Source organism: Dreissena polymorpha, chromosome 6, assembly GCF_020536995.1.
Source record: "Dreissena polymorpha isolate Duluth1 chromosome 6, UMN_Dpol_1.0, whole genome shotgun sequence".
Lineage (NCBI taxonomy): Eukaryota > Metazoa > Mollusca > Bivalvia > Myida > Dreissenidae > Dreissena > Dreissena polymorpha.
The window spans coordinates 98,203,959-98,227,924 of NC_068360.1; the positions used below are offsets into that span (position 1 = coordinate 98,203,959).

The 23,966-nt window shown below is 32.6% G+C and overlaps 2 protein-coding genes across 2 annotated transcripts; one reads left to right on the forward strand and one right to left on the reverse strand.

The window, feature by feature from the left end:
• Window positions 1-956: 956 nt before the first annotated feature.
• LOC127835928 (uncharacterized) lies at window positions 957-14,302 on the reverse strand. Its single transcript, XM_052362349.1, has 18 exons — window positions 14,240-14,302; window positions 12,593-12,672; window positions 11,838-11,930; window positions 11,519-11,584; window positions 10,537-10,599; window positions 9,284-9,455; window positions 8,798-8,916; window positions 8,502-8,628; window positions 7,626-7,770; window positions 6,743-6,864; window positions 5,937-6,187; window positions 5,506-5,593; window positions 5,074-5,187; window positions 4,852-4,940; window positions 4,308-4,450; window positions 3,458-3,582; window positions 2,772-2,836; window positions 957-1,447 (listed from the first exon to the last, which is right to left on the reverse strand). Exons 2-18 carry the CDS (start codon window positions 12,642-12,644, stop codon window positions 957-959), a joined length of 2,325 nt encoding a protein of 774 aa, XP_052218309.1. The 5' UTR covers window positions 12,645-12,672; window positions 14,240-14,302.
• Window positions 14,303-14,590: 288 nt separating this feature from the next.
• On the forward strand, window positions 14,591-23,556 carry LOC127835929 (uncharacterized). Its single transcript, XM_052362350.1, has 8 exons — window positions 14,591-15,110; window positions 15,657-15,725; window positions 16,036-16,117; window positions 16,495-16,605; window positions 18,176-18,330; window positions 20,735-20,862; window positions 22,106-22,208; window positions 23,485-23,556. Exons 1-8 carry the CDS (start codon window positions 14,979-14,981, stop codon window positions 23,554-23,556), a joined length of 852 nt encoding a protein of 283 aa, XP_052218310.1. The 5' UTR covers window positions 14,591-14,978.
• The last annotated feature ends 410 nt before the right edge of the window (window positions 23,557-23,966 follow it).

Consider the following 23,966-nt stretch of genomic DNA (forward strand, 5'->3'; position numbering starts at 1 on the left):
TCATTACTTTTTTTTTCCTCTGCTCTTATGCTTTTGTTGTTGTGAAACAAATAAACTGTTGTCATAAATCCAAGTTTGACACAAAGTGTTTTCTTTAAAAGATTGAGGATTTTTTTTTTGCTTTTGAATTTCATTAACCATTTAAGGCATACAATTATTAACCTTGCATACCACGGTAATCAATTATCATTATGAAAAAAGAAATCCATTTTTTCAGATGATACTCTTATTAGTTTAAGGCGAATGACCAATTGCCAAAAAAAAATGTTTCTATGTTTTGCATTTTTCCAAGCCACTTGTTTTCTATATACAGAAATCAAGTGTGGGTTATTCTGCAATAATTATGTATTTAATTGCTATTAACACATTATGTTTGTAAGGTGTGGAGTAGGAAGGCCTCGACATATGCATACTTATTGAGGATGTAAATAAAGTTTGTTTAAATAAAAATAAACATTTTAAGTAAAACAAACTTGCTGTTTGCCATTGCCTTAAAAAGAAAAAAAGAAAGTATATCCTATTTTTTATTTGTTATGAAACGTAATTAAAAAACATTAAGAGCATATCAGCTTGTCAGTAGCATCAATGAACATGACGTCATTTAGTTTCTACGATGTTTGTTCTGAATTAAAGTTAAGTCATGAGCAAAATATTTATGAATGAAAACAACTTCATATGTTAGTACAATTCAATGACGTCACTAAAAAGGGAACTTTGTACTTAGAAGGGCGAAGTATTGAAAACTATAGTTTATGTTCAAAAGCTTGAACCAATCAATCTGAATCATGTTAGAATCTAATTAATATTTTTCTATGAGTGTTTGTTGTTGAATAACCCACAGTAAGGAGTATAGATGCATGTTATCAAATCGCTCGTGCTGTGGGTTATTCGACAAGAAACACTAATAGAAAATTGTATTTCTTAATAAGAAGTGTGATTAAGTGTTTGTAGTTGCTCTAGTCAAAATAAACATCTACCTGATCCTTAATGTGTTTGGGCAAGTGCCCAGAAGGGGTAAGACTGAACCCTCTGCACCAGATGACATTGGTGTTCACAGTTTCAACAAAGGGTTCAGTCTTACCACCTTTGCAGCCTTTCATTCTCCTACTTGCAGGAGTCCAGGCTGTTGTTTTTGCCCCCTTGTACCAGTGAATTTCAACCTCTGCAGGCGATACAATATTAATGACTTTGGCAAGCTGGGGCCACTCATCTGCATATTTCGCCCAGTCAAGTAAAACAAAGAAGCCTTCTTTGATCGTTTCTTTCGCTGGAGCAGCAGAGGCAGCAGCAGCCTTCTTGTTGCCTATTATTACAGGAGGGATGGGATCGTCTATTTTTGCGATTCCCAGCAAGTCCGATAAGTCATCTGAGGCTGCTGTGTCCTCTTGCCTCCTTTTCTGCATAAGCAGATCAAGGATGTGCATTGGCTCATCCATCCAACTGTCCTCTGAAGGAAGAACATGCATAAATACTTATTTTGCAATGATGAGTGATCAACGTGGTGTTAATTAACCAGTAGCTTTATGCAATCATGAACTGGTATGTCAATTTTCGTAGATTCAGCATCTTAGTAATATATACCTCAGGCTCAATTGTGCAATTAGCCAGATTTGTTTTCCTGCTCCTAGAATGTAGTTTTTTTAAATATGAAAGAATGTTTTTTATTTTATGCTTTCCGGTGGTTTATAGAGAAATATCAGTGAATTAAAACTGATAATTTCACTGTTTCAAACAATGAAAATTATCAGTGAAAATTATCGATAATTTTCACTGTTTATGTTAAATGACGTCATTTTTTTTGACAAAATGACGTCATGTTCCCAACGAAATTCTTTAGTTAAACTCTTTAACAATGTATATAAAATGTGAAATAAAGCATAAAATAAAAAGAAAATTTGTTGGATTCGATGGATTATCGATTTTAATTCACTCGTGATCATAGAAAATATATATTTTCACTCGTGGCTGCGCCACTCGTGAAAATATTATTTTCTATGATCACTCGTGAATTAAAATCGATAATCCACCGAATCCAACAAATATCCTCTATATATTTTTTTGTGCAAAAATGACGTGAAAATATTAGGATAGCTAGAATAAGTGTAGGTCAGAATATTAGTTGGATACTAGTGATAATAGAAAACATGCATTTTCTGTGATCACTCAGTTTAGATTGATTTTCTTCTGTATCCAACAAATTTTCTTTTTATTTTATTTTATGCTTTTTTTACTGTTTTTTTACATAAAATAGTTTACCTGGAGAATTTCAGAGGAATAATGACGTCATTTCCTTAAAATATTACTTAATTTTACAGTAAAACAGTGATACATAATCAATATATTTCACTGTTATTTTTCACTGTTTTAAATAGTTAAATATCAATTCTGTTTTACTGATATTTATACTCTATAAACCTCTGCAAAGCATAAAATAAATAGAGGATATTTGTTGGATTTGAGTGATCATAGAAAGTAATTTTTTACGAGTAGCGCAGCCATGAGTAAAAATCTATGTTTTCTATGATCATGTGTGAATTAATATACATGAAGATATTCCACCGAATCCAACAAATTTTCTTTTTATTTAAAGCTTTTCCCCCTTTTTTTAACTTTTAAAATAGTTTTAACTGATATTTCCCTATGATCCACCAGAAAGCATAAAAAATATGTGATACTCATATAACATTCTGTACCTCTCTGTCTTAATATTTGTGTTGTTGGAAATAGAGCTTGTATGTTTTTTAAACTTAAAATGTCTACAAAATAATTACCTATTTCCTTAAGTTCATTGAAATATTTGTCCCAGTAGTTGGCCATGGCATTGTCCTTGTAGAAACTGCAATATATAAACATAATTGGTCAATATGTTATATTTCGAGATTTTTAATACCATTATATCACCAAGAATGTGGTCGCTTTTACCAAAGACATGCACACACAATTTGGATGTTAATCAATGAACTCCAATGTGAAAATATACCATATAAATTAAATCTTAAGCTAGCATTTTCAAATATTTGGGGTCATATTGTTTTTGCCCTGTCTGTTTGTTTTTGTTTGTTTGTTTGCTTCAAAATCTAACATTGGCCATAACTTTTGTAATATTAAAGATAGCGACTTGATATTTGGCATGCAAGTGTACCTCATGAAGCTTCACAATTTGAGTGGTGAAAGTTAAAGGTCATCGTTCAAGGTCAAAGATATATGGGGGACATAGTGTTTCACAAACACATCTTGTTTACTAATACATATAAAAATAAAATTACCTCTAAGTGTGAGGCTAATTTAATTAAAATGCATGAAATATATCAGTGCATACTTTTCGAAGTGTGTTAAGCCAATTAACGATATATGGCTGGGGTGAACATTTAATTGTTGAATTGATTTTAAAAATTGAAACATAAATAACCTTAGTGTTCAGTCTAGATGGCATCATCTCATAGCTTACGCTACTTACGAAGCAAACGTCTGCATATCATTGATGACCTTATCATCAATGCGTTCCAACGATGGGGCAATCTGTGAAACTGGTCCTGACGGGCAACTCTTCAACAAGAAGTTTCCTTCGCATACATTCCAAGTCTGCAATAGACATGTTTAAATATTTAATTCATTTTGAGGACTTCAGTACAAATACATATTTGTACAGTTTATAAATTAAATTTCCTGGCAAAATGTAATCCATAGAGCATTACCCAGTACCAAAGTTGACAATCACAATAGCTCTATTTGCAATTTATGTTAATATTTCAGAACACTTAGTAATTTTTGTTGCACGAAATCAAAGTTTTTAATCACATCATCACTTATACATGTAAAAACCACCTTGCGTGAAACTTTCTGTCAAGTAATACATATAAGGGATATGTATTTTACTTATGCAACTTTTTAAAAATGTTATGATTTTTTAAGATTCATTTTATATTCAATTTTCATGTTTTTAAGTCATTTTATCTTCTGTAAATGTTATTTACAAAAAAAGGCAGTAGATGTTGTTGAAAAAAGAATATGATATCGATGTTGATTATTTATATTATTTTATTTTCTTTGAACTTTAGATAAAGTCACAAACTGAGTGTATTGCAAAGTCATGTTTAGTAATCTTCATTAAATTTTGACATAAATATGAATAGTAATTGCTATATATGACACATTTTTTATGAAAGCCAATGTCATGTGAGGCTTTTGCAAAACAAAAGGAAATATTATTTCATAAATTTCTGCTTTATAAAATTTCCTAAAGTTTATTAAGCTTTTCTTGAGCTTAATCATTAAAGGGGTTCCTTAATTACATTAGTTGATTTTACCTTGTCGGTGGACCACTTTTTTGTGTAAATCACAGCTTTGCCATTCTGATTTATTATTTTGAAAACATGTGGCCTGCTGTGGTTACAAATGGGATTCATGTCGAGGTACTCAGCAAAGTTGTATACCTCACTGAGCTTGATCCCTGGAATCATCCATTTTAATATCTTAAAATGAAAGCTTGGTATATGTTTTTTATGTTTCACTTTGAATAATTCTTGTGGCTCTCAGAAAGACAAATTTTAACCAGATAATGAACAAATAAAGATGTACTAATAAAAAGGTATTGGTCAATCTGAGTATGGTTCATTTAATGCACTTGCATGTCAACTATCAAGTGGCTTCAAAGTACTAGTATTGCAAAAGTTATGGCCAATGTTTGAGTCTGAAGCAAACAAACAAACCAACGAACACAACAGACAGGTCAAAAAAAAATTTCCCCTAGCATAGACTAAGGAACAAAACAATGAAATTAAATACCTGTATCTTTAGTCAACAAAACTTAATTATATACTTAATTACATATGCATCTATAGAAAGACTTACCTGTGGGTGCAGGTGTGTAACATTTTTCGAAGCCAATTATTAGTTCATCAAGTGTCCTCACCTCCTTTGTCCACAACCATGTTGAAAATCTGAAATTAAGAGAAATAATGATGTATTTGATAATCTCCTTTGAATGTGAGTGATAAATGTTATGTAAAAATTTTTTATCTTCATATGAATACTGCTACCCTTGTAAAATTTTGCTGTAATATGGTTGAGTACCTGGAAAACATTTGATCAATGTCCTCATGTGTATGTCCCACCATGAGGAATGAAAGTTTGACTTTCTGAAAAACACCATATTCCACCAAGGCAGCCAGGAATCCCAGCATGTATCTGTTAAACAAAAGACCCTTATTAGTGAATTATTTTAAGCGGTCATTATTGGGCATGTGTATAACTATTGTTTCGATGTTCCATGTGACATCATAAAAAATAAACTGTTTAGTATGGTAATACGGAATCAGTAAACTAGCCAGTGGCATACATCTTAATTTATTTCTGTGCAGTTGTATTATAACTACTGATACAACTTGTATTCTTTTTTATCAGAGACAATAAGTAAGCATATAATTAAATTGTTTATTTCTATATATAGATTCATGAACATATTGAGTATCTCATATTTTCTGATTGTAAACCTCTATCAAATACCTGTTTTTATTTTGCCCTGGACAGTTGTCTAGTTGCAGGTAGAGAACAGGAGGGAGACTGGTCATAAGCAGAAGGGTATGAACCAGAACTGAAATGCAAGAAAAATATCTTGAAATTCTTATCACATTTTCATTCAGATCATCATCATTGGAATGTCTTCTTTATACGTTTTTTTCAAAAATTCAATCACAATTGGATAAATGTAGAACACTCATATGGCGATTGCAGCTATCTATATTTTTTTTAATTATTTATGTTTTTGTTTTTTTACATAGGGATTGGAAATCGGAGTGAAACACATTTTGTTCCAAAGGTGTATAAGAAACATGTGCCAGAGGGAGATTAGAACATAGATTTGCACTATGGGAAGTTTAAGTTACAAAATAACAGAATATGGACGAGGTTAAAATAACATTTAGAATTTTGATTACCACTGATAGCAAAGGAACTGCCATGAGCCCACTGGAAGGTGTCAAAAAATCCATAGGCACCATATCCATGGACAATGGCACCCATGAGATTAACTTTCACCTTCCAGAGGTTAGACAGTCCCTTTGCTTCCTTCAGGTAATGTGGAAGGCTTGTCTTCTCCTGGTTCATCCCATCCAGAATGATAGACAGGTATCTGGCAGGGCTAAACTTTGCCTTTTGCGCATGCTTATAGTACTTCTGGCGTTCCTGGCTAAAAGAACAAAATTAACATAATGTTTAATGTAGAATTGCAATGCTAGTCCAACATATATTTAAACTATCCTTTGTTATCAATTCTTCATGTCAATTTATTAAGACATACTTTATTATCATCCAATTATACATCTTAATGAACATTAGGTCTGTAAATATTTTTGTGAAAGCTGATTCATGTTAATTGAAACACTTAGCAAGAGATTTGTTTTTTTAAGAAACACAATGCCCCCTACTGCGCCTGCCACTTTGAAGCCATATATTTGACCTTTGACCTTAAAGGATGACCTAGACGTTTCACCACTCAAAAATGTGCAGCTCCATAAGATACACATGCAGACCAAATATTAAGTTGCTATCTTCAATATTGCATAAGTTATGGCCAATGTTAACGTTTTGGGACGGACAGATGGACTGACGTACAGTTCAACTGCTATAAGCCATCCTATCAGGGGCATAAGTTACAATTTCATCAATCTGTCATGTAATTCATTAGATGGTTAAATCAGAATGAAAGTATAAAAATGAATACAGAAAAAAAACATATCATTACTTCTGCTGTTGTAAATGTAATTCTCTCAATTTGAATAGTTTTTTCTTTTCCTCCCTGCATGTTGCCTTTTCAATTTCAGTCTTTATTTTTGTGCACACATCACATGCTGAAAATCTGGATCTCTGCAATAAATGTACAATTGTTTGAAAGAAAACCAACTTTCCAATTGCAAAACAGTGCACTGAATAAAAAAGAGATTGTAAAATTGCAAAAAATCAAAGTTAAATTAATATAACAGAAATCAAACTTAAGATGTATTTTTGTTTTTTTGATATTATATATAAAGAATTAAAACCTATATTCGAAAGGTCACCGTATTTATATTTAATTGAAAACAAAAAAACATAGAAGGACTATTGCCAAAATGCATCTATCATCCCATAATTTGTTTATTGCAACTGGTAGACATCATAATATTGTCAGAAACGAAAGAATATGCCCCATGTGAAGCTGTAATGATATTGAATATGAGGTACATTTCATACTTATACTGTCTGCAATACCTATAAGCAAGAATCAAATATATTCCAGAATTCTATTACAAGTGACCTAGTAATGCTATGGTCAAATTTATTAAACTCCTAAATGGTAGAAAGAAAACGACACTTAAAAAGTTATCAACTTATTGTATAACGTGTTTCAAAAAAAAGAAATAATAATTTGTTTATTACCACATGATTTGTTAAGATTAACTATATCCTACACTAACAATTGAGTGTACTTTGCTTGTTACATGTTGTCTGTAAGATTTTCATGTATTTGTATATGACGATAAGCTTGTTATGCTTAAGTCAAAATAAATATTATATTCTTATTTGATCTGATATTTGTTATTTGATATTTGAGTAATTGTTTAGACTACACACGACTACTTTAACTTTACCTTAGGAATGATGATGTGTGGCATGTACCTGGCCCACACCCGCATGAAGTGTGTATGGCTGATCGGATGTTCGCCATACACCTCTGCTTCCACACACATCATGTTGTACACATCTTTTTTTTTTAAGCAGCAGGGAAGATGAAGTCTAAAACAAACAACTAAGAACGATACGATATGGTCATGCACAACATGAAACATATCAATAACAAAGAGAATTCAAACAAATATTTATATACATAATTGAGTAATATGTTACAGTAATAACAAGAAATATCTTTAAAAAAAAGATATACGGCGGTGATTGTGGTTGGTGAAAGGTAAAGAGTTTAATGACTGAAATCAAAGATAGCATATGTCTTTGTATGTACAGTTCTTAGCTGCATTCCACGCAGTACGTTTTATTTTACATTATTACATATTTCTGATCATATATCTATAGATACAAGAAAAGAAAAATGGAAGTGAAATTAAAACATTTTAGTCAACCGGCCACACGCGAAGTATATGAACTAAAATATACTAGTTCACAGACAGGAATATGTAATTAATTACTAAATATGAGAACATAGCCTTTAAATACAAACATTTTGGCGCTGGCAATCCTCTGAAAATAAAAGGTGCACGCACAAACTGTATTGATGTCAAGAGTTGAGTGTAAAACTGTTCTATCAATCAAGCCTTTTCATTAGAGATAGAATTGTTTCATGATGAACACACAGTAAAACAGTGTTACAAACACGCGGAAATGTTTCCAATGTTCTGGTGGTATACTCAAATCAGCCATTGGAATAAATGAAGTGTATTCATTCGTGGCACGGTCAGGTAAGGTGAAAAGCTGGGTTATACAGCTACGCCGAAAAAAAAACAATATCTTACTTGTTAGAATCTGGCATCTTGTCAGCATAACGACTGGCAAAGCTGCTCAGCCAAGACAATGCATACTGTGTTTCCACAGTCTTTGCTCCAAGCACCTTGCCAGGTCCCACCAAATATTTGGTGCCATCTGTGAAACACAATTATAATGAACATTTCTTATGAAAGAGTGTTTTCCATTTTTTTGGCTTGTCTAAAAAGCAAACTTAAAAGAACCTGTATTTAGGACTTAAAATAAGCTGTATTAAGGTTTAAAAGATACTTAATTTTATTGTAAATATGCAACCATGAAATCAAACCTGTAAATTTTGTCCACAAGGCGTAGTAAGTACTAAGTGGAATCCCCAGACACTTCAACCAAGCACTTTTGCACACTTTCACGCCTTCAATTATGAAGACTGTCTTGTTTTCAGGTTTCCTGAAAATTCCAATGTTAATGAGAATTCCTGTTAGGTGTAAACACATAGATACACAAGATTATATCAGGCACATCTTATTCCATTTAGGTGTGTAAATAGTCTTTTGAATAAGAAATATATTTGAATGATTTTATTTTCATGTTGCATAAACATGCATAAAATTAAATATGATAAAATATGTCCTTGAATGACAATAATTGGCATAACTATATAGTTTTTTAAAGTTACCACATAAGTTAATAGAAATATTACTCATTAATAAAATAATAAAAAGTAACAAGACAGTTGTCATAATGTGATTCTTTTGCAATATATTTTGTCATGTTATACTGTGTATTACAACACAGTTAAGGATCTTCATATTACTGTGTGTGAGTAGAAATCCAATTGAGTATCCACTGTGAGCGCTCTAACAAGGACAGCTGTTGAACACTGTCTCTTGCCGTGCGCATCACTTCAATTGGCATTGCTGCCAAACACATTAGGCTACAACACAAGTAAGCCTGTAAAACCTCCAGTGGCAGCAGGTCTTTCTTCACTGTAATGAATGAAGGATGGACATGTCCAAAATGTTACAATTCAAATTTTAAACAAGGCTATTGTCAAGCAATATGGTCCCCTACCGACTCCACCATTGTCAGAAATTCCATCATTTTCAGAATAATTTTTTTTGTTTCCATAGCAAACACAATTTTTGACGTAGGAACAAAATGAATTGACGTGCAAAATTTCCATATAGCAGGCCGTCAACTGATTCCTATATTCCTATATTTTCCTATATTTTGGAGAATGTTCACACATTTTTCAAAACCTATATTTTCCTATATTTTTTACTTTTTTCTCTATTTTTCTATATTTTTTACTTTTCCACTATTTTGTTTTGAAAATTTCCTCTCTTTCTATAAAAGAAGTAATACTGCCTTAAGATATTTTAATTTACAGTTTGAAAAAGCTGTCCCTCCTCTTCCAAGGCATCACCATCTTGCAGGAGTGCTGTTGTACACTATTGTGATATCTATATGGACACCTTTGATGAAATTCAGGTGCCCACATTGATGACCACAGTGTGTTGCTGCATCAGCATATCTGCCTTGGTGGGAAGATGAGGGACTGTTTTGTTAAGTCAAACATGAATTTAATGATTATTGACGGAAAACAACTAAGTAAGAAGTTCTCTACATATCTCTAGAACATTACTTTTTGCCATAAAATTGCTATAATTTAACCCTAAACAAACCCAAACCTTCTTTTTTTTTGATGTAAAAATTCCTATAGTTTTTTTCCAATATTTTTGCTTAAGTCAGTTGACGGCCTGATATTGCCATCTATCCATGTTGCAAGTTTCATGAAAAAATATTAAGAACTTTAAAAGTTATCGCTGGATCCAGAAAAGTGTGAAGGACTGACGGACAGACAGACTGACAAGACTGACAGATGCAAACCATAAGTCCCCTCCGGTGAAACCGGTAGGGGACAATTTGCTTATTTCAATAAAAAAACAAACATTTTATTTAATTTGTATTTTTTTTGTGGTCTGAAACGTTGATATAAATAATTCATAACACTATAAGACATAAATGGATAATAATGAAATTACTAATATTTTATTTATAATTCACCCTTTTTGGTCTCCCGTTCTTGCCGCTCATGTTTTCGGTAACCCACCGGTCTGCCCCTCTTTTCTGAAAGAAAACCCCAACAATTTCAGACATTGTATGATCACGATTGAATTAAAATGGAAATTCCATTGAATCCAACACATTGTACTACTTCAATACAATAATATTTATTTAGCTTACTAAGATGTCATGTAATTAGCAATGGTTGTGTTGCAATTCATAATAAATGATTAATAGAAACATATGGCCTGGAAACTGTTAACTGCATAAGCATTGCATGTTGTGTTAAGGATTAAATGAATATTATATATATATATATATATATATATTAATATTTATATTATATTACGCTTTCCGGTGGTTGATAGAGAGAAATCTCAGTCAGTGAAATTAAACTGTTATTTAATAGTTTTAAACAGTGAAAAACAACAGTGAATAATATTGATAATTTTCACTGTTTTACTGTGAAATGACGTCGTTTTTCAATGAAATGACGTCATGAATGCATAGAAATGATTACCGGGTAGTTAAACTCTTTTACAATGTAAAAAAAAAAAAACAGTGACAAAAGGATAAATTAAAAAGAAAATTTGTTGGATTCGATGGAATATCGATTTTAAATCACTCGTGATTATAAAAATACATATTTTCACGAGTGGCTGCGCGAAAATATTATTTTATATAATCAATCGTGACATAAAAAATCGATATTCCTTCAAATCCAACAAATATTCTCTCTCTGTCTCTCTCTGTGTGTCTCTCCTCTCTCTCTTCCTCATTATTTTTTGTTAAAAAGTCTTGTACTATTCAAATTTTTAGTGCAATAAACAGTACATTTCAACGTTACTTCAAGCTATCTGTTTCCGAATTGATGTGATGTAAATAAAGTTAAATGTATTTGTCTAGCACCATTCATGTTTACAGATGAATAAATGATAAATACGGTTTGTAAAGAGTTAATAATACTGAGAACTCATTGTACCTGATTTCGCCTCTGACCTAGTGAGAAGTTCCTGATAATCCTCCTCTTCATCAGAGTTACTGAGATCTGTGTACAAAAGAATCACCTTTTAGCATAGAAGTAATGAAAGCATTATCTAATTTACAATGATAAAGCTTTGACAATTTTTCGAAATCCAAAAATTTAGTGTGTTGATAAAGCACATTATCAGAAAAGCTATCTACAATCGGCAATACATGGAATATGAACAAATTGTAACTGTGACCTTAATTAGTAAAGATATATATGGCAATGCACAAGTCTTTAATGACGTTTTCTTTTATTTACAGACTTCCATTACCATCATTTTCAAGTTGTGTTTCATCTTCAAGTTGTGTTTCATCTTCAAGTTGTGTTTCATCTTCAAGCAATGAAACTCGATCAAAATCGTCATCTAAAACCAAAGTAAATTATTCAACATTTTACCGCAATCAATGCTTATTTGGACTAAAATCTAGTTCAAAGCTCAAAAGTTGGATGAACTTTGACAATTAAAAGCGTACTTTTTTTTTACAAATACTCTATTCTATAATCAAAATGCATATATAGCACTAGAATAAATCACAAAATCGTCTTGTATATCAACACCATATATACAACCCTTTAACATATCATTGTGACGAAACCTCAATCATTCAGCCATAGTGTATAATCAGTTTTCAGTGTATGCATATTAAAACAAGATATTGCCAAACAATATTGTCTCCTCCGTTGTCAGTGTTTTTATGTCCCCACCAATACAGTGGGTGACATATTGTTTTTGCCCTGCCTGTTTGTCCGACAAACACATTTCTAGTTGTGTTTTTTTAATATTTGTTGCCATAGACATATGAACATAATGAAATGACATGCATAATCTCCATATTGCAAGCTATCCATGTTTCAAGTTTCATGGAAAAATATGAAGAACTTGTAAAGTTATCGCAGGATCCAGAAAAGTGTGACTGACTGACAGAGAGACAGACAAACATACAGACAGACAGACAGACCATAAGCGCAAACCATAAGTCACCTCCGGCTTCACCAGTAGGGGACAATAAATATAAGTTTACCTACCATCAGAGTGTAGGTCAACTGTTTCTCGGTATGTGGCATATTCCGTCTCCATCTTCAAAAACCCAGACTACAGTTAATATCTGAAGCAGGAATAAGATATATGAATTGGTAATGATTTGTGTACATGTTGATGCCGATTTGTTAGCGATTTGGTAACAATTTAATAGACCCGATTTAATACCGATTCATTATTTAGTTGATTTTATCCCGATTTATTTGCACGATTTGTTTACGATTGATTGACGATTCATTAGTTAGCTCATTCGCTTGGGATTTCCATCGGTACCAAATCGTGAAAAAATCACGTCACTCGTCAACTGGTCTATTTACGATTTTTTTCGACCGATTCATTCACATCTTTTTTTGCTTGGGTGCAGTTAAGTAATATACTCCTATTTCGAATATTTTAATGCTAATTCTGAACCTTAGTAAGGGAAGTTGTGTTTAAGAAGTATGTAAACACGGCCGTACGCTATTGTTTTGATACCTTGACTTCTTGTAATTATCAAAATATCAACCAATCGGCTTAACGGTTACCTATCATTGTTCAATGGAATGCTCCGAACGCTGGATTTGGGCAAGTTCTAATGTTTAGATAAAAACCACAAGACGAATAGCATTCTAAAATATCAATATTTGATTGAAAAAGTGCATTAGAGATTACATATGTTATGTACCCTCACAAAAGCATATTCATAAAAAAAGAATCGATAACACTTTCACATGTATGGTACGTGTAAACACCTACATGACATCATGAACCAATGACGTAAGACCGTGTGCAAAAAAGAGCGGGTCCCCCACTAACGGTCATTCTAGATGAAGTCTTTAAATCAGTGTGATGTGGATTTTAAAAAAGTTTGGATTGCAAAATAAAAGTGAAAGTGTAACATTTTTTGGATGGATTACAGTGTTTATCTAATGAGGAGTTAAATAATTCATATTGGTGAAAATGACTGACTATGCAGTTTACTAAGAAATTGGATTGCATTTGAAGTGGTAAATGGATGCACTGCTCAATAATCTTAGCGTTTTTTTCTCCATTGAATTGAATGGTACTTTAAAATTATTCTTAAAGCCACACAACTTATTTGGCTTAGTGATTTTTTAAGTATAAATATGATACATTTTATGTATGCCAATTACAATATATTTGGAGATAATATAGAGAATATTGTGTGAGTGTTGAATAAAGATCAAGTTTTACCGACATCCGATGCTAAGAACCATGGTAGCGCGAGTCTAGCCGAGCATGATCAACTTGATCTTTATCCAAAACTCACATAATATTCTATTTATCCTATTAATTATTTATTCCATTTGTACATTTATAAAGTTCAAATAACGCATTTTTTAAGACAATTTTAACTTGTTCTTGTTCTTCACAAGATTATAGTTTAGTTGTATTGAAACTTATTTTGTGTTATTATAAGGGTAATGCTTAATTTAACATTAATCACATTTTTTAAACATAACACATCAAAATGATTATTCAAAATAGGTCATAAAATTGTTATAAAAATTTATAATACCGATTTTTACTGTTTAACTAGTTCTTCTTGAATGCTCTGAGCTTTTATGATTTCATACGTACAACTTGTAGGGTCAATATGGTTGGGAGTTGTATAATTGCAACTAACTATTTACCTTGCGATTATTGTTCAATTGTTGAGATAAGAAGTCTCCACGCTAGGACTCATGAAAGTGCAGGTAATCGTGATGACTCCGCGATGACCTGTAAATAAACTCTGACATTCACACACTCCGGAAAAGTCTTCTGTTATGGATCATAATAAGGGACACGTCAGAAAAGTTTAACTGTTTCGCAATATAATTTTGGAGAATGATATGTTATTACCTGAAGTAGCTTCGTACTCGTTCCTGTACACGTTTGCTGATAAATGTGTATGATGACGATTGTGTAAAGCTTTGGGGAATAACATATTTAACATCATTATTCATAGTTACTGAAGTGATGGATTTCTTCTGTACAGGTAAGTTTGTTTTACTCCTATTTTCACAAGACGTCTATTTTCCTTTATTTTCTTCATGTCAATAGCATTTATTTTTATGCTACCGAGATAATCGTGTACAGTGATAAATCTTTTGAATGTACGGATAGGATTTATCGATAACAGTGCTAAAGAAGTGTGAAAAATAATACTTACCCAAATGTTGACAATCTTTCAAAATCAGGCTGTCAAAAATTGTCGTCCGTATCGTGCGTATGATGACGTCATACATTGATGACGCCATACACAAACTTTGAATTGTCAATAATTGTCGTCCGTATCATGCGTATGAGAACGTCATACACTAATGACGTCATACAATAACATAAATTTTGACATATGTCGTTTGGTAGTAAACATAACTGTCGAAAATCATGAGTTGGACCATCGAAGGGGAGTTTCCAGATTTTTATGGAACCATAAATGGAGTAAGGTGTGTTGGTGACTCCGGGAAACCTAACACCATAGAGAAGTGTGCCAGCGGAAATAACAAAGACGAAATATGGGTATGCCTTTTCCTTTTCTTTTGTGGCTAATTTCACCTATGTCTATTATTTTAAAAGCTCAAAAGGATCATTGAAATTAAATGTACTGACAGTTTCATGCTGGTGATTTATTTTTAACTTGAATGTGCAGTTTATGTAGTGTTTTTTATATATACTCAAGGGACGATTGAACTTTACCGGTACGCAACACTTAACATCAAACAGCGTACCCTTACCCTAACCATTAACACTTAACACATAACAACTAACGCAACACCTTATAATCCTTTTTATCCTATATATTTCCTTTGTATCGGGGGCTACTGCCCCCAAACCCCCGCCTTGTCGATAGTGGTAAACAACTGCGTACCGGTAAAGTTCAATCTAGCCTATATTTAATCATTAATATTTCTTCAAATGCGATTGTCAAGTGCCCTGAGTGAGAATATTACCTGAATTAATTTAAACTTTAAATTGTATTGTTTAATTACAGCCATCAGAGTGCATGTTTAATGCTTTGATATACAATGTGTTAATATGTTTAATGCTTGAAAAAATGGCTTGCAGTTCAAATTTGAAGGAGAAAAGAATGGGAAACGGTTGAAGCGGAGTCTTGTAGAGAAGGGTAACACAAAGGTATTCCTGTCCTGGGTGAAATAATTGTGTGCAGTGCATTTAGCTGCACATCGTTATTCTTATCGGTTTATCATAAATTAAATGTTTCTATGCCTTTCTTGATTTATTGTACCCTAGCGGTTTCTGCCAGCGACCAATTAGCAAATATTACTGTTAAAGATAGTGGTCACTGGCATTTTATTAATCAATAAATGAAACATTAGATTAAAAATATATCAAATTTAACGATTAACATCATATATAATGTACCTGAACAATCATTAACAAGGCAAAAATAAATTAAATGTTGTTATGTCAATTTCATTCACAGTTTTCATCTGCCATCTCCAATGCACAGTTTCTTGAAATGTGTGAAAGCATGAGGATTCCCGTGCAAAGAAAAGGAAAAAAAAGTAATTGTTGCCATAATCATTAAACATTTTATTTTCAGTAATGATAAATCGACATGCCTGATTTCATTCAGGGAGTGATCAATCCAATAAATTATTCTATCAGTTTATTAAAAGTGCATCGTCCAACACGCAAATTCGTTGAATTGATATCTCCCGCGAAATAAATTTTGTTTATGGCCAAAACAATATTCCTCCACATATGGTGGATGAATCCGGGAGTATAATAACTCTAATTTGCAGGGAAATTACGTAGTGTTATATTGAAAATAGCATAGCAATTTCATTTTTATATAAATTTTAAAGTTAATAAAATAGAAGTTATGTGAATTTGTATCATTGCATGTTATGTATCTGATTGTGTTTTTATTTAATGCAAGCTGTTCCTGCATGTACTAGTATTAATGTTGATCATGAGGTGGAACCAGTTCCAACACCTGTACCTACAGAAGTTCACCAAGATTTGAAGATTTTAAAAGAAAAGTCTGCAGGTAAAAGTATAGGGTATAAAAAAAAATTACATTGACATATTGCTTTATATTTTTGCATACTTCTTTAACAACATAACCCCAATATATTAACAAGAGCAGACAACTGTATCAAGCATTTCTTAAGAATTATTATCCTTTTCATGTCACCCACCACTATAGTGGGGGACAAATTATTTTTGCCCTGTCTGTTGGTTCGGTTGTTGGTAAGGCCAAAATAAAACGATGTGTTTGTGAAACACAATGTCCCCCTATATGACGTTTGATGTGGAGAAGATTATCTCAATGGGCATAGATGTTCTTTGCATTACAAGATTGCATTTAAATTTAGTATTTGACGAAATAAAAGCAAAAGTGTCGTCCGTGATTAGCCTGTGTGGACTGCACAGGCTAATCTGGAACGACACTTTACGCACATGCATTATGCACAGTTTTCTCAGAATGCGACTCGTTTGAGATACATGTAGTATGCCTCTTCTAAAAGTTTCATGAATCAAAACATGTCTGCCATACTCATATATTTGCATTTTTAATACTGTTCATCTCAGATGTTTTATGATCTCAAAGTAAATAATTCTAAAACTAATAAAACATGTATGAAACTAGATCCAGTTTAATAATATCTAAAGTTTATGCTCTATTTAATTTCAAAGTATTTATATATATGTTTAAATGGAAAACTGTATTGTTTTTTAAATATGTTTTTGATTGAAGAATATTAAATTTTGAAAAGGTTATATTATATTTGTCAATATAAGGGGAAAGTTCTACTGCCGTATTAATGTTATTAAATTATGTCTTCAAGCCTTTCTAACCTGAACCCTGTGGTCCTTTGCACTAAGGGAGCCCCATTAATGGCCTATAGGGTAAATGTGCTTTAACCCTTCACCTTATAGCTTTGTTACGTGGCAGGTTAGCATGCTACAGTGGGTGACTATAATAGCCAAAGGGTACATAAAAAGCTGTTAATATGGGACAATAGATACACAGAAAAGTATATATGTGCATGGTTACAACATCTAGCAAGGATAACACAACAATTAACTACAAATACAGCATAAAAGCAATGGTCTCTCAACACTTGAATAAAAAGAACAAAATCAAAATATTTCAAATGAACAATACACTGTTGAATCTACTGAAACAAATAATTCCTGAAGACTGCCATAGCCACTAAATAACTTATGCATCCAACCAAAATATTATTTTTCCCCGACTTTTCACTGACTTTCCAGAAATTTAATTTTTCACTGACCATTGTTTAATATTCCCTGTCTTTTCACTGACCTTGAAAAAAATCAAATTTCACTGTCTTTTCAAGTTAAGCGACAACTCTGTTAATGAATATGATGGCTTATGTTACACTGTCAAGCACTCGAATAGTCGTGCGTGCTGTCTTCTGACAGCTCTTGTTTATGAAAAAAATTTGTTTAATCTGTTTATTAATTATTTGTTAATTATTTGTATTCCAGTATGTCAATTCCATTGCCGCATAATTTTGTCATAATTAATTAATTGTTTGTTTAAACAATAATGGCGCGATAAAAATGTGTCATGCATTCAAATGTAACAGGTTTTTTCACGGTTGATCTGGATTGCCTTACGGCTCCAATTGAAGAATTGGTGGTGCGATGCACAGACACTACATGGGTGCAGCAAATCAAAGAGAGCATGAGATCTCAACCATCACGGCCAGTCACAAGAATTCCGGTTCTGTGTGAAAGAGAGGTAAAATATAATATCAGTTTCACATTACAATTAACGTGTGCCAATACTTAAATAATACATTTTAAACTTTTTACAAATCCCAAAAAATGTTTTTTTTAAGTTTTCATTTTTAGCTCCACTGGCCAAAGGCCAGCGGGGCTTATGTCATGGTCCTGTGTCCGTCGTGTGTGCGTGCGTGCGTCCATCCGTGCGTTAACTTTTTCTTTAAAGCCACACACCTTAATATGAACTACATTTCATAGTAAATTTAAGTATAGATAAGAAACATATTTTATTTATGCCATTTAGAATATATCTGGTAGTTACAGGGTAGAAATCCATCTTTTTGCGCTTTAAAACTTTAAAAAAGAATCGCGTGTGTCGAAATGGACGTCTAGAAATCCTACTTTCGGTTTGAAAAGCGGAACCGTTTGAAAAATAATAAATTACTTGCTAACTAGGCTATATATTTAATTTTATCTATGCCAATTAGAATATATCTGGTGGTTACAAGGTAGAAATCCGTCTATTTTGCGCTTTAAAACTGAAATAATTATCGCGTTTGTCGAAATTACGTTTACGTATAGAAATCCTACTCTCGGTTTTAAAATTAAAACAAAATAATAAATTATTTGCTTACTAGGCTTTAGATATAATGACAATTTTGCACACTTTCAAATTGCATCAATATGTATTAATTAACATATATTTCATTTCAAGGTGTGTGGCTTTAAACATCAACTTCTCCTAAACTACTCGTCCAAATCTGATGAAATTTTCAGGAATGTTCCTTTGGTGAACCTTTTTCAAATTTGTTCAAATTATGCCCCTGGGGTCAAATTTGACCCTGCCCGGGGGGGGGGGGGTAAAAAAATTGAAAATATGCTTATATAAGGCCTATTTTGTGCAAACTTTAAATATCTTCTTGTCCATAACCATTAGGCCTAGGGCTACCAAATTTGGTACGTATTGACATCTTATAGTCCTCTACCAAGTTTGTTAATATTATGCCCATGGGGTCTAATTTGACCCTGCCCCAGGGGGTCAAAAATTGACAATGAGCTTATATAAGGCCTATTTTGTGCAAACTTTAAAAATCTTCTTGTCCGTAACCATTGGGTCTAGGGCTACCAAATTTTGTATGTAGTGACATCTTATAGTCCTCTACCAAGTTTGTTCAAATTATGCCTCTGGGGTTAAATTTTACCATGCCCCGGGGGTCAAAACATTGAAAATTTGCTTATATAAGGCCTATTTTGTGTAAACTTTAAAAATATTCTTGTCCATAACCATTGAGCCAAGGGCTACCAAATTTGGTATGCAATGACATCTTATAGTCCTCTACCAAGTTTGTTCAAATTATGCCCCTGGGGTCTAATTTGACCCTGCCCTGGGAGGTCAAAAAATCGAAAATTTGCTAATGTAATGCCTATTTTGTGCAAACTTTAAATATCTTCTTGTCCATAACTGTATGGCATAGGGCTACCAAATTTGGTATGTAATGACATCTTATAGTCCTCTACCAAGTTTGTTCAAACTAAGCCCCTGGGATTAAATTTGACCGTTCCCCAGGGGTCACAAAATTGAACATATGCTTATATTGGGCCCATTTTCTGCAAACTATATAAATTTTGTCCTAAACCATTGGGCCTACTTCTACCAAATTTGGTAGGTAGTGACATCTACTAGTTCTCTACTTAGTTTGTTCAAATTATGCCCCTAGGAACAAATTTGACCTTGCCCCAGGGGTCACAAAAAAGAACATATGCTTAAATAAGGCCTATTTTGTACAAACTTTAAAAAAACCTTCTTGTTCTTAATTATACTAGGGCTACTAAATTTGGTATGAAGTGATATCTAATAGTCCTCTACCAAATTTGTTCAGATTATTCCCCTTGAGGTCACAAAACTGAACATATGACGTTTACCAGTGGAGATGACTGCGCCCGTTTGGCTATGACCAACAACAGCATCAACATCTTGTAAACATGAGATAAAACCCTGTCATTTAGTGCCATTTAGGTCAGATGGTGACTGCTTACACAGGCATTGAAGTAAGAACATGTGTTATGAATGTTTTTCTTACAAACTGAAAAAAGTCGGGTTTTATTTAAATATGTCGAAAGTGACCATATATCCGGATGAAAATATTTTGGATGACATGTTAATTTCCATAGTAACTTTTTCCATACATGTATATAAAAATGCTCACCCTTCCAACTTTAAGCGCCCAGTGGGACGAGGGATAGAAAGAGAAAGTCACATGCTTGAGTACATTTCAACCCATGCGCATTACACGTTTTTTTCGCAAAGAAAAAACAGTGAAGCGATACAGGGCCATCATGGCCCTCTTGTTACTGTTATACCATAATGATTAAACACTTCTGAAATTCGCTGATACAATTATCAATACATGTACATTTAGATTCCCCCAGTGGATTTTTGCATTAACACAATGCATCCACTTCTGACACTGGGGGGAAACCATATGGTGACAGCCATGAAGGACCTGCTAATAGAAGAAGCTGGAAATCCTGATTATGAATGTTTGAGGCAAGTTTAACAAGAAAATCAAGCATAATATTGTGTTGTCTGACTTTTGTTTGTTTCTAACAAACAAATTTCTTGTTAAGTTTTTGAAACAGGGTCTTTTTTCATTGTGCATACGTATGAAAAGAAACATTGTGGTGCATTCTTAATCATATTAGAGATCATTGCTTTCAACTTGGGAGATGCTCAATATGTCTAAGTAAAAAAAACAAAAAACAATCTTTTTTTAATTTGGTAATTCCGCTATCAATTTTGGGAAAAACTGACCTTACTTTCAATGGGAAAATGGCCATATTTCGGGCCCTGTTATAAAGCCATTATCAGTATACTATATTTCATAAAAACATGTATATTTACTCAAATTAAAATAATTAAACACATTTTTTATTCTTTTCAATAAAAGAGCGGAAAATACAAGTGAAAGATTAACTAATATTTTTACTAGTGAATATATAAGGTTGGCATTTAAATCCAGCTTTTAAATGATGCAGGGATTTTCTTAGCCACTGTGGAACAACGAGCCTGCTCAATTTGTGATTTTTTAAAGGACAAAATGCATTAAATTGTGAATTTTTACCAACTGCAAAGTGTGACATTTTAAACATTTGCATTTATAAAGAACGTATGTGTAAGAGACTTCATTCCTTCCTTTGGCCCATTCACCTTTTAATATTAACCACCACAGAGCATATTTTTCCGCTCTTCAACCTCCAAAAATATTATTATTTTACACTTTCAAGGAGGTTCGTTTTACGGCCTTACATAAAAAGCAGGTAAAATCCCTGCCTCAAAATACAAAACCTGGTGACGTTCTAAATTTTGACCCTCATTATTTGTTTGATATTTCTTCAAAAGGCATGAAGGAATAAAAAGAAAATTTGTTTGATTCAGTGTAAGATTGCATTTTTATCCATTTTATACTGGCATTGACTGTATAACACAGCATGGAATAAACTAGGCTGAATACCACCCTTGATACACAAAAAAAGGCTTATGCTCCATGTGTTCTAAGCCTCGCGACATAAACTTCTCTCTATATTCAACGCTAACCTAGTATTCTATATATATTTCATTCTTGGTATCAGAAACTAGATACAGAAACTTATATAAAACAATTGTTTGTATGAAACATGTAAATTAACACAAATTAAGATGAAAATCATGATTATAAAAATAATATAAAACCATAATTCTATACATGTACATGCAACTGTGAAATTACTAAGATTATACTGTTTTGATACAGGAAGGTGGATGTAGAAGTTTATGTTGGGCTTACGCCCAGAGAAGCCATGTTTGTTGGATCATGGCACAACATACAATGTTCACAGAAGCCAATGAACTTCCAGGTAAATAAAAAAATTACATAGTGATGAGTACAATTGTTCACAGGAAAGTCCGTGCGCTTTACATTTTTCTTAGGTTGGCAAAATAAGAAAGATAACAATATTAAAAAAATACCGGGCTTAAGTTAATGGAAGTTTTTTTAGGAGCACTTCTAGCTTTGTCTCAAAACTTCTAATATTCAACATTAGATTTCGAAATCAGCCCAGTTTTAATTATATCAATTCATTCAGTGATTATAATTCATATCAACCAATATAAGGCAACAAAAATACATATGCTAAACCATGACTGTACATAAAATAGCTTTTGTAAAGTAACCGATTTATGTTAAATTCAGCTGAAAACATTAAATAATTAATGAACTTTCATATCAAAGCAAACTTCCAAAATAAAAGACCATAAAGTTGAGAATCCCAGTATTCATAAAATTAATGTAAGCCCTGTAAAAAATAATATTAGTGATCAAGATGTAGTCGCAGTTAAAGTGTAACCTTACAAGAACACAAAAGTTCGCATATAGTAATGGGTGTTTTTCCATTAACTAGCAATTGTCTTTCTAGTCGTTATATATATTTGATATCATTTCTAACATTTTCTTTTAATCTTGAAATGAGTTTGAAATTTGTCTATTTGTATAGTATATAAACAAATACGTATTCACAAAACTCATCTTTTTAAATGTCCTAAATAATATTCAATTCATTTTTTCTATTAAAATATTCAATGAAAAAAGTAAAAAAAGTAATAATAAAATGGAATTCATAGGTTTAAAATACAATTAACAGTGTACTCTTTCCATCATAAATAGGGTACATATAAAACATAATCCTGACAGCATGCTTTCAGGACAAAGTACGCATGGGCGGAAAATATATGAAAGTAGAAGTACGTGTAGCAGCCATTGGAAGGGGAAGTAATGGTGGCCCGGGTTCTTTGGACAAAAAGGCATGTATCTAAATGTAAATGTACCAGTAAGCTGAGAACTTAGTCTTTTCATAAGTTTTGAATTTTCAATTATTAAAGTAAAAACAATCCTGAATCGTATATCTAAAACAGGTGTGGGTTGTACAAACAGCAAGTCAGTTACTGACTTACCATGAACAAAACATCAATTTAAAAAAATGATTCATTATAATATATTAATGTTACAAGGAAATAATATTGGAAAAAAAACACATTAAGATTTTTGCTGATTAATGCCAGTCATGTGTCACTAAACATAATCTTTAAAAACAAATAACAAATATAATGCTTTGTTACTTAATAATTTAATAACAGGTTTACAAGCTTGAGGGCCTGGGCCCAGTTCTCTCAGTAGCTGCCTACAGCCAAGAAAATGGGCAGCAGTAGAACGCTATTTCGAGTCCCACTCGCAAGAGTCATTCCCTCAAAACGTAAGAATCTGTGCAATTACATTTTTGTTCCCTTAAATATTGACATACATGTATGTTAGTATGATTTGGTCAGTTCAGAGTTGTATCCTTAAGTGATGGTGAAGGAGTATCAGTGAATTAAATGTTCTTGTTTAATTTTTAGTTATTCAGACAGCTGCAGGGTGTCAAGACAAATCCAGGACACCCTACTTAATAAAGGCAATTGGCACTTCAGGATTAAAAGTGCCAGAGAAATTGTGAAGATAAAAGAAAGTAAGGTTATGTCAACATTGAAGTCATCAGTTTTTAAGTTTTATTAACCAAGCGAAAGTTTGGGCATACTGTTATGGCTTGGAAATCTTTATGTCATCTGGAGCTGTTCAGTGT

Coding starts and splice junctions, on each gene's coding strand:
- LOC127835928 (XM_052362349.1), bottom strand. CDS start 12,644: ATGGAGACGGAATATGCCACATACCGAGAAACAGTTGACCTACACTCT. Junction 5,188..5,505: donor CCAGGGCAAAATAAAAACAG/GTATTTGATAGA, acceptor TTTGTTTAACAG/ATACATGCTGGGATTCCTGG. Junction 4,941..5,073: donor ATTGATCAAATGTTTTCCAG/GTACTCAACCAT, acceptor TCTTAATTTCAG/ATTTTCAACATGGTTGTGGA.
- LOC127835929 (XM_052362350.1), top strand. CDS start 14,979: ATGAGTTGGACCATCGAAGGGGAGTTTCCAGATTTTTATGGAACCATA. Junction 16,118..16,494: donor GCAAAGAAAAGGAAAAAAAA/GTAATTGTTGCC, acceptor ATTTAATGCAAG/CTGTTCCTGCATGTACTAGT. Junction 20,863..22,105: donor CCTGATTATGAATGTTTGAG/GCAAGTTTAACA, acceptor GTTTTGATACAG/GAAGGTGGATGTAGAAGTTT.